This window comes from Protopterus annectens, chromosome 2.part1 (assembly GCF_019279795.1).
Source record: "Protopterus annectens isolate FY-2018-M chromosome 2.part1, PAN1.0, whole genome shotgun sequence".
Taxonomy (NCBI): domain Eukaryota; kingdom Metazoa; phylum Chordata; order Ceratodontiformes; family Protopteridae; genus Protopterus; species Protopterus annectens.
The window spans coordinates 73,037,936-73,049,542 of record NC_056729.1 but is presented as its reverse complement, the minus strand read 5'-3'; the positions used below and the strand labels follow the sequence as shown (position 1 = coordinate 73,049,542).

Here is an 11,607-nt window from a genome sequence, read left to right as displayed (position 1 = left end):
TAATGTGAGTTCAGTCATTTTCCAAATGGTATTACGGAAACTGGAAAAGATGCGTTTCACCTTCCCAGTTTCATGTAAGTGCCATTCCACATTTTGATAGTAAATATATATGTGTGTGGGTTATCGACAAGTGTCATGTAGAAAAAAGCCTGTACAACTGGTTGAAGTTTCTGTGCAAGATCACAGTACAGTAGAGGAATGGGGAATTTGCCATTTCTCTGCAGTAGAGTGATCACAGGGTTGATATACATACATACATATAATTGTATATAATTGTCATGGGTGTGTGGGTGACCCCCCCCCCCCCCCTGCAAAAACAATGTTTTCCTTTTTTTGTTTGATTTTCGATAGGCAGCAGATTGACTTGTTTTCGATCAGTTGCCTTTCACAATAGTTCGATATATGGCAACACATCTATATATACAAATAAGTATATGTTAGGAGGCCTCTACATGGGGTGGTGTTAAGGGAGCTTACTTCCCCTTCAAAATCAATTTTTGTGGTAATAAGTATTCTGTTAAATGTGTGCAGTGTGCATTGTGTATGATTGTAAAAGTGTTCAGGTGAGTGTGTGCAGCATCATGTTTTATATATACGTGTGTTTGTGTGCGCGTGCATGAGCACTCATATTTTTTTAGCAGTTTGCAGTCCATGCATGTTTGAAGGCTGTTGATTAAATATCCTTCAATTCTGTGGATTGCATTTTTAATCAGTGTCATGATCATTTGTGCTGCAGTCAGTTTTTCATTTGATGAATAGATGTAGAATCCTCTGTGTCATATTTCCCCGCACACTAGACTTCTGCATCTCTTACATAGTTTCCTGTACTCTGCATACCAAATGCAGCCATGAAGCAAATAATTTTTCATTTTACTTCACTGTTACAACCACTTTTATTCTTCTGCCATTTCACATCCCTCAAACTCTTATTTCACTTTGTCAAGCAGAAAAACTGTAAGTCTAACCTTTTTTCTTTATAGTTCTTTTTCCTGTGTGTCAGTCATTTCTAGTGTCCCTAGACTGATGCATGAATACTTTCTCCCTAGTAGATGTGTTACCTTGCTGCCCTTAATCTCCTCTGTCTTTGTGTGTACACTGTCAAGTGTTCTGCATTTTTAAGCAGGTCCTACTATCTTCTTGTTCTGGCTCCCTTTTGATGTAGGTGCACTGCAGCTGTCGTCTTTACTGTAGGTATTACAACCTCCAGGTCAGCCTTTGATAGCATGAGCTCTCCCCCATCTGGGCACTCATGCCTTTCCTATTAGGCTACATTGCTAGCTCTTTTAATAACCCCATATCTTCAGTTATATTTTTACATGTGAATTACTGTTGTATTTTTCTTTAGTTGCTGAGATGACCGGATTAAGATAATGCTGTGGCTTCATGGAGCCAAAGAAAGCTCAAGTGTTCTGTGAGAAAAAAACTGTTAGCGGCATGTTATTTATACTGTTCAGTAATGTTTATTTGGTAAGGCATATTGTTAAGCACTTAGTCATCTATTCAACAATAAATTGTTTGTTTCCATTAGTTGTTGAAGTTTTGTACCTGCCAGACCATTCTTTAAGAAGCCCCCACACACTGCATCATACAATGTTTCCTAGAGTCGTATACTGCTATGGCTTCTTAGTCATGTGGACCTAGGTTATAGATGTGTATTTTTAAAGTGTAAGCAAGTAAATATGCAGCATATTATCAGTGGTAACATTGTGGGAAATAAGGCAATTATTTCTTAAATAAAAGTGGATTCTTTGCTGACCCTGTTAGGTTATCATGTCCTTTCTTCAGTGTCCTTGCAGGCAAAATGTGATGTTATTGTCACATAAGGAAGCAAAGTTGGAAGTTGGAAAAGCACACAGCTAATCAGAGGATTGTTGTGATTTACTGATTTTGTTTTGTTTTTGCAGATACGCTATAAGACAAATGAACCTGTTTGGGAGGAGGCTTTCACTTTCTTTATTCACAATCCTAAGAGACAGGAACTTGACGTTGAGGTAAAGTGTACACTTTGTGATGGTTATACTGTCCTTTACTACTAAGTCATTGACACTCTTCAAACATTTTTTATCCTTGTTACATTTCTTATTGGGCTTAAAGTCATGGAACAGTCAGATTTGGGGTCTACTGTCCTGCAGACTGTAGTTAAGAAAATATAGTTGAATGGATACTGATATGTTAAATTCTTTTTCCTTTTATTTCTTAGTTTATGTTAATTTTATCAGCAGTAACGTGGCTTGAAACATAGAAACATTTAGTTTATGCGCACAAATGAAATTCTGTTAAGCTACCAAACATTTTAAGTGCCCTATCTGATTATTATTGGGCCACATGTGGTCTTTTTCCAAGAATCCACAGCCCCTTTTGTTTCACTTAGTGTTTGTTGAAGGCTTGAAAATGGTCAGTTTTATTTTATTTGCCCTTTGTGACATCACTCACCTAGCCCGTGCCACTTGCCTTTCTGTCATGGTTAGTATAACTTAGAACTGATACTGGAAGAAGTAAAGGAGCAAACACCTGTAGAAATAGGTGCTTTCTGACACTGCATCATCAATTATAGGTTCATAGGTAGATACTAGGCTATCTTCCGTAGGGCATTTATAAGCCTAGCCAGAGTGTGTTTGGCTTCCGCTTCCCTATTAGATTAGCCTACTGTGCCTCTGTAAGGTAGGTCACAGAAGGTACCCTTTAAGATTAGTTTACTGTGCCTCTGTCTAGCAGGGACACAGAAGAGATCCCAGGGGTGAATTTACGATTTCCCTTCCACGCGTCCAGATTTCGCTTGAAGAGGGCCAGCAAGGGGCTATGTCTAACATGAATTGGGATTCTATTCCAGAGTGAGGGGAGCCTTTGGGAAATGAATCTGTCCCTCCAGCATGGCCTATTTATTTTTGTGCTGAGGTTTAAGTCCCTGGAGCGTGTAGCTCTAAGGGACTTGGATTTTTTGAGGTGGAGCATGTCCATTAATTCTGGGTTTGACATGGCTTTGTACGTCAGGCATTGATTGCCTCTGAATAGGCGGTAAGCAACTGAGTAGAGCTGGAGTTTCTTTAATCGAGCTGCATAGGACATCTATTTGTAGCCCATGATCCTCTTGGTGAGGTACTTTTGGGGTCTCTCCAGTTGCTGCAGGTGTCTGGTAAGGTACATCCCAAAAGGGGCATTGTATTCAGTTATGGGCCTGATGAGTGACGAGTAGAGGGGCACAATGACCTCTCTTGATCTAGATGTGAACCCTTTCGTGATAAGGTGGGCTATATAGGAGGTCTTTCTAACCACTTTGGCAACGTGATTATCAAAGGAGAGATTACTATCTACGTTGGTCCCCAAGTCTCTAATTACTTCTTCTGTACTTAATGGATTACCACCTATGTGGTAATTTGTGGGCACCTTGTTTTTCCCAAAGGGGATGACTATGCACTTTTTAGCATTTAGCTTGAGGCCATGGCTCTGGCACCAAGCATCCGTCTTTTTCATCCATAATCCCCCCGTGTTAGCCTGAACCTCAGAGAAGTATATACCGAACAAGAGAGGTCCCAGAACTGAGCCCTGTGGGACGCCACTTGTAACTGGTTTGGATTCGGACATGGCACCTGCGATTCTGACCATGTGGGTTCTATCCCTGAGCCAGTTTGGAATCCATCTTGTGGATATAGGGGTTGATATTTAAGCTGGTAAGCTTATTTATGATGCCCGAGTGGGGTATTGTGTCGAAGGCTTTTGCGAGGTCCAGGTAGGCTGTGTGGACTACCTTGCCCTCATCTATGACTTTGGTAACTGTTTCACAGAAATCAACTAGGTTTAAGAGGCAAGATCTGCTCTTAACAAAGCCAAATTGGGTAGGGTCCAGTGTCTGGAGGCTCCCAATGTCTTTGTTTATGAATTCCATGATAATACGCTCCATAGCTTTACAGACCAGACTGTCAGGCTTATGGGGTGATAGTTCCTGGGGTCCGTTGTGTCACCACCTTTGTGGAGTGGGACCACTATAGCTGTACGCCATTCCTTTGGGTACATATCCTGTAGTAAGGCTAAGTTTGAACAGTGACTTAATGTGAGGGTTCAGTTCTTCTTGGAGCTCATGTAAGACGCAGCCTGAGACACCGTCCGGTCCCATAGATGCTGTGTTTTTTACTTTGGAGAGGGCAGCTTTCACCTGTGCATCTGTGATGTCAGGGAGGTTGCATTCAGTTGGGATAGGCATTTGCTCCTTTTGGGGGGGGGGGATGGTGCTGAATCTGTCAGCCAGGATATTGGCTATGTCTTTAGGTTCAGTATATTTTGTACCGTTATGCAACAATTCAGAGCATATCTGGGTGTTTCCACCCATGTTCCTGACATAACTAAAGAAGGCCTTGTGATTATTTTTAGTGTCTAGGGCAATTTTTCTTTCGAAACTGGCCTTTGATGATTTTATGAGGGATCGAAGTTTCTTGCTAATACTGATCAGAGATGCCTTCCCTTTTTGGGATTTTGCTCTGTTATGTAGTAGCTTCCTCCTTCTGTTGTATAGCTTATTTATGGCCGGGGTCCACCAGACAGTCTTGGTTTTATTTGGGATAGCACGATCCATGCATTCCTGCAGGTGCTCATAGAATGCATTTGTAAAGGATTCTGCGGATTGGGCTGTATTATCCTCTGGCCCGGGGACTTTGAAGGATTCCACCTCAGTCTTGAGAAGTGCAAAGTTGGCTTTTGAGAAATTCTTTACCGTGATTTCCTTGGCTGGGGGTGGGGAACGGGATATGGATGTCCAGGGAAATTTGTTTATGGTCTGATCTTACCAATGAGGGGTTTACCTCTGGTGTGGAACATAGAGTCCCCATGTTGGTGATTACCAGGTCCAATATGTTGTTTCCTCTTGTGGGAGTTGTGACCAGTTGTTCCATCGCGTTAGAGTTTATAAATTCAAGGAACTGTTGGGCGAGGGTGTTTGGGCTTGAGTAGTTTTCCCAGTCAATGTTTGGGTAGTTGAAGTCACCCAATAACATAGTGTTTGGAGAGACATTCATATTCTCCAGTGTTCTCAGGAATGCAAAGTGGGGTTCCTGTAATAGGGAGGGTGTTCTATAGCAGGCTACAAACTGAAAGGCAGTTTTGCCTGCTGTTAGTTGCACATGGATGGTTTCCGATGCTTCGTGCAGTGCCACTAACCTGGAGGTGTAGGTATCTTTGATGAATATAGATACTCCCCCTCCTTTTCTGCTTCGCTCCGAATTTTGGGGCCGAACTGCATGGTATGAGTTATAACCTGGTAGTGCTGGGGTGCTCTCAGGAGCCTTGAACCAGGTTTCTGTTACTGCACAGACATCGATTTTCTCCATATTGAGGAGAGCCTCGAGTGCGTGCATCTTGAGGTTTAGACTTCTGGCATTAAGTAGCATTACCTTTAGTTTTTTTTATCCTTGGGTTGTCTATGGAGGTGGGTTTGTCCTTTGAGCCTTGCCTAAAAAAGACACTATGGGGGTGACAAGAGCCTTGGCCAGTATACGAAAGCCTAAGGGTGACAGGTGCAAGCCGTCCACAGCGAAGCAATGTGGCTTGTCGAGCATGTCATCCAAGGCTGACAGACACTGGATCCCCTTTGAATGACACCAATATTTTAACCAATTGTTGAAACTGATCATTTTGTCTTTATACTGTGGCATCATTCTTGGTGAGGGCAAGATGCTACTCAAGGTCGGGGTCATACCAGCCTGGGCTACATGATCAGAGAGCTCCTCTATGTCTCTTTTCATGTAGTCCAGGGAGGTACGTTTCAGGTCATTCACACCAGCATGGACAATGACGGAGTCATACTTGTACTTGTTTTGGAGTGACCTGAGTGCTTGCATTATGTGGCGGATCCTGGCACCCGACAGGCAGCTTACAGTGGCCTTCTCCTTATTCAGTCTGGTGAGCGGGACGTCAGTGTGCCGGACAATAGATTCCCCTATAACAAGTGTATTTGGTGTGTTATTTGGCCTTAAGGGCTGTGACTGTGAGGCACACTGATTTTGTGAGATATGTGATTCGTGGGTATTGTTGAGGGGTGGCTGTTGCTTGGATATCTGCTTAGGAGGTCTGTGCTGTTTAGGCAGTTTTTTTTATTTAGAGCCTCCGAGTATGTTTTTATGAGTTTATGTGTTGGGCATGCAGATGCAGTAGGTCTGTGTGAGACTGGATTTGTGGTGCGGGTGGTTACCTTTTCCTCCTGACTGACTGTGCCAGTCTTGGGTTGAGAGACCTCTGCCTCCAGTATGGCTGTGTAACTGCATCTCTCACATGTATTAGAGTTTGTTGGAAGGAGGAGAGGGTTGTCTGTGTACATAAGGCAATTGTAACATTGCCTCAAAATTCCCAGATTCACCAGCTGGACTGGAGAGTAACCCTGAAACTGACCCTTGGACATACCAGATTAGTATAGGGAACTGTTTTTTTACTGATCAGATTAGGGAAGGAACTGATTTTTCACTAGATCAGGAAGGACCAATCGGGAGCCTAATAATTATGAGAAGTCAAGGAGGGTGTAGTGCTTTAGTTAGTGTTTCCTTATAAGAGCTGAGCAAGTGCAGGGCTTTAGAAAGAGAATAGAGTGATTAATTTGAGAGTTTGAACAGTTCTAAGGGAAAAAGTGAAGAACAGACTTTGTGGAGCCTGGAATAGTTTAAATTAGGCGGCGCTGCCCGACGCTGCTCACTGCGCAAAACCGCTCAAAAAGAGAGTTGTAGGGTTTTAAGAGAGAGGGATAAATGCGTTTAGAATTCACCCAAAATGTCCAATAAAACTACAGCTTCTAGGCAGTAACCATTCCTCCAGGGACAGGCAGGCTGTTCAGTGTTAACCAGAGCCACTGGTGAACACAGAGACTTCCCTTTAGCCCAAGCAAGCACTGGCCTTTTAGAAACTTCCAAAAAGTTCAGAACAGCAAATCTGTAACTGAACTTTCTTAACTTTCAGAAAGTGGGAAAAAAGATTTTTTTTTTTTTCTTTTTTGTTGTAGTTTAAAGGTAGCAGAGGTACACAAGCAACAAAATATTCACAACAGTGCAATAAATGACCCCACACTTGAGTGCTAGGCCAAAATCAGGTAAAATGCAGTTTTTAGAGAAAAAAAACGATTTTAAATTAAGTGCAACACAGGAAATGCAGTAAACGGGCTCTAGATGTGTTCCAAGTACTGTTACTGTTACAGATATAAACTTTAGCAAGCCGGAAAATGCCAAAAAGTAAGCGGCAAAGCAGTAAAACTTAACAAAAATCAGAAGAAAATACTTAAAATCACAAAAGTGGCTCCTTTTCTTCTCTCAGCATTTTCTCCCCTTGGTAGGTGCTTCAGCGACAACTAGCAAGCCTGGAAAGACGCCAAAACCACGAGGCAGCTGGGTTTTAAGAGAGAGGGATCAAGGAGTTTAGAATTGACCCAAAATGGCCAATAAAACTACAGCTTCTAGGCAGTAACCACTCCTCCAGGGACAGGCAGGCTATTCAGTGTTAACCACTGCCACTGGTGAACACAGAGACTTCTCTTTAGCCCAAGCAAGCACTGGCCTTCTAGAAACTTCCAAACAGTTCAGAACAGCAAATCTGTAACTGCACTTTCTTAACTTTCAGAAAGTGGGAAAAAAGCAAGATTTTTTTTTTTCTTTTTCGTTGTAGTTTAAAGGTAGCAGAGATACACAAGCAGCAAAATATTCACAACAGTGCAATAAATGACCCCACACTTGAGTGCTAGGCCAAAATCAGGTAAAATTAGAAACATACCTGTCAATTTTTTTGTTTGGCAGTTCTGGATGAGGTCAAAAATAATGAGGAACAAAATTTAAATATTAACTTTAACTTAAAAAGTTAATAGAACAACTAGTTTTCCTTGAGCATGCATTTTCTGAACATTAAGAAGTATGATATTCTAATGTGTGGCATAACTGATTGCCTTTCTCTTTAGTTTACCAGAAAATAAGAAACTGTATGAGAGATGGGGAAAAATATGAGGCAAAAATCAAGGAAAGTTGAGAGGAATGATTATAAGACAGTGACATCCCCATAGATGGTGGCAGTATGAATATTGAAACCAACATCTGGATGCCTTCAAACTCACATCCCCCCTTACTTAAAGCTGTCCCCAAGAGAAAACGTGTGCAGTTATCCTTCTCCACATTTGCAGACAGTATACTTAACTAAGTCAATTTGAGGATTTGAGTTACTGGCACACTGACTGAAAATTCACTTGCTGTCTAAGCAGGCTGGCTGCAGTCTGTTTTAATGTTATGCATTATCAAAGCTATGTGTTAATAGCTACCTGGATGGTGTTTATTCACAGATCTTAGATATGTAAATGTCCTTCTGTATCACTGTTGCAGTATGCTTCGCATAAGGGATCTTCTGCCAAGGATAGCCCAACATCCATCCAGTATACCAAAGCCTTCAGCTCGTATAGGCGGTGTACCTCACTGTATGCTACCTGCGCATAATGTAGAGAAAAAAAGGTGATGTACAGATGCAGATGCTGAGGACTACTTTGCTGACATTCCGAATGCCATTGCTCAACATCAGTCTGAACACCCTTGTACTGTGCTGGCTATCAATCTGTGCCCCATTTGGGAATCCTTCTCTTTATTCTATTGTTGTTATTTTGTTCATATCATCCAGAAAGAGAAAATGTCAACATCTGGATGCCTTCAAACTCACATCCCCCCCTTACCATAAAGACCATCACGACCAGTGTGTTTTTTATTTGTGTGCTTCCCACAACTATACACGTGTTCTGTCTGCCAAGCATTTGTACCCAAGACCCTCCACAATTCCTTCTCCTCCTAGTCCATGTACTGGGAGAAACAAAGTCTTTTAAGTTGTTGATTCAGGGTGCTGTGGTGGAATCCTCCTGTGCCATTGGCCAGCCATCCACCAGGAAGAAGGCAAAAAAGTTAGGTCTGGTCCAGCTGCTGTCCAGCCTTCCCTGGACATCTCTCTTGAGCCTGGTGAAAGTCTGGAGGACAGTTCAGTGATTGCTTTGAATTTCTCTGTGGTGACCCTGTCAGAGGCCAGCATGGATCTGGTTTCTTGCATGTCCTTGGAGGCTTTTCAGATGTCTGTGCCTGATGCTTAGGGGGAACCTCAACTGATTATATTTGAAGTACAGGAAAGATTTGTCAGATCTTAGAAAGGGAGGAGATTCCTACTATAATTATAGAGTCACTCAGAACAGAAAAAGCATATTTCTTCTGTTGTGAAAGATCCACAACATGAATACCAGGATTTCATTCAGGGTTTATTTAATGCATTGATGGTTTTTAAGCCACATCAAGGGATCTCTGTTCCTGGTCCTGCCTGGTCTTCTACTGCATTCAAGAAGTCTAAGGAATGTGATTCCTTGGATAAGAATCTAGACAGAGGTGAAGAATCCTTGGTTTATTCTTCCCGTATAATTTCTCCCTTGGACTGTTGTTCAGAGGAGGAAGGACTACATAAGTCAAGACTCCCCTTTGGAAGAACTCTGCTTTGGGGATACCATTGCCCGTTTGATGGATTACTTTTACTGGGATTGGTTTCAAGTCTCTGATATTCAGCAAAGGTATTATGAGCTCCTGCAAATGGAGTCTTCCAAACTATTTGCTGTTCCTGCTGGCCTTCTATGTACTTTCTCAGCAGCTTCTGTAGCCCCCTAAGGCTTGGACTTCTGCACCTAAGAAGCTGGAGAGGTTCTGTAAAGTGCCTGAGGAATGTAAGTTTCTTTATAAATTCCCATCTGCTTCCCCTTCTATAGTGTCAGTTTCCTCTGACAAGCCATCTAAGTTGTTGGCTTCCAACAAGCTGTTACCTTCTGATAAAGAAAGTAGGGCAGTGGAAAGCCTAGGCAAGAAAGTTTACACCGTTGCAACTTTGTTTTTTAGGGCCCTCAACTATCACACTTATATGACTTGGTATGTTTTGGCTCTTCTTTCTCAGGTTTCCAAGGTGGTTTCTGACCTTCCTGACTCAGAGGGGAAGGCTTCAGCTCTTTCTCAGCTGAGCTGTACTTCTCAAGTTGCCCAACATTCAGTCAGATGCAGCTGTGATGCAGCTGATGCCTCTTCCAGGGCTGCTACCTTTGGTTTGGTTGAGACATTATTCTTGGATTCATCTTCAGGCTCTGCTTGCTGACATTTGATGCTTCTTTGGATAATAAAAGCCTTTTTAGATCTGCTGATTCTCACCCTTTCAGGTCTCTTCAGGACAAGGGCAAAGCCTTACAGGAACTGAAACATATTTTTGTTTCTGTTCGTAAATTTCAGGGAATTGTCCCTCCAAGTTTGCCTTTGTTCAAAGGTAATCTCGCCCTTCTCCCAAGGGCAAGATGGGTTCTAGGTGTGTGCCTCCTGCTAAGTCTACTCAGATTCCGGCTGCACAGAAACCTTCTTTCCAGGACAATCCTGGTTCTGTTTGACATTTTACTTCCTCTTCCCCTTGACTAGGTTTCTTTGTCCCGCCATCTTTCCCTCTCCCAAATTGGCTTCTAATCACTTCAGATTCTTGGGTTCTGTCCATTATCCGTCAGAGATATTTCATACTTTAGAAGTCCTTCCTCCCTTTTCAGGAATTCCTCAACCTCCTTGGGAATGGCCTTCTCATTTGTCAGAGGTTCTTCACTCTCTTTTGGTTCGGGGCACCATTCAAGCCATACCCAGCTAGGGAAGGATTTTTTATTTCATGATGTTTTTGGTCCCATGAAAAGAGAGCACATGGAGACCAATTCTGGATCTTTCCCTGCTGAACACTTTCTCACGATTCCTTCCTTTCAGATGGTATCTCTACAGACATTATTTCCTCCTCTTCTCCTCCAGGTCTTTCTGTCAACTCTGGATGTTGAGAATGTCTACTTTTGCATCCCCAACCCTCCCCTGATCAGGAAATTTTTAAGTTTCTCTGTCTGTTACTTGCATTTTCAGTTCTCTGCTGTACCCTTTGTCCTCTCTACTGCCATAATGGTATTCAACAAATGCTTCACTTCTGTCATTGCTTTTTGCAGTATTCAAAGAATTCAGATTTTTTTTCTTTATCTAGACAATCTGTTTATTCAAGTTCCTTCACCCAGCACTCTGCTTGAGGATCTCAAGTTTACTTCTTCCCTGTTACAGAGTCTGAAATGCACCATAAACTTCCAGAAATCAGTACTGATGCTTTCCCAAGATCATATTTTCCTTGGCTGCAGACTTCAGACAGTTCCCATGTTTGTATCACTACCTGCTCCCAAGGCTTTGTCTCAAATTGCCTCTTTTCAATCACTCCTTCCTCTGGCATGTCTCAAGCCAGGGTTCTCTGGCTCATAGTTTCCACCATTCCCATGCTCCCTCTTGCTAGGCTCCATATGAGGAAACTTCATTGGTACCTCATGTCAGGGTTGCCACCCCCTGGAGTTCCCAGTACCTTTTCTTTTCTGTCTCAAGATCAAGCTTCTGTGTTAGATTCATCAACTTTATCTCAACCAGGACTTCAGGCTTCAGTTCTCACTCAGAAGCTTTTTGTAGACACCTCAAACAGAGGATTGGGTGATTCCTGTGCCCCCTAAAGGTTCAGGGTCTCTGGCATCTTCATCAGAGGTTAGACCACATCAACATGAAGAAGACGAGGGTTCTGCCTAAAGTTCTGCAAGCTTTT

At 42.5% G+C, this 11,607-nt stretch overlaps 1 protein-coding gene across 1 annotated transcript in view; it reads left to right on the top strand.

Moving 5' to 3' along the window:
* The window catches only part of ESYT2 (extended synaptotagmin 2), an 813,806-nt gene that overhangs the window by 532,921 nt on the left and 269,278 nt on the right, over positions 1-11,607 (top strand). Inside the window, exon 11 of the mRNA XM_044063428.1 lies at positions 1,905-1,991. Coding sequence (XP_043919363.1) covers positions 1,905-1,991 — 87 coding nt within the window. The remainder of the gene's footprint in view (positions 1-1,904; positions 1,992-11,607) is intronic.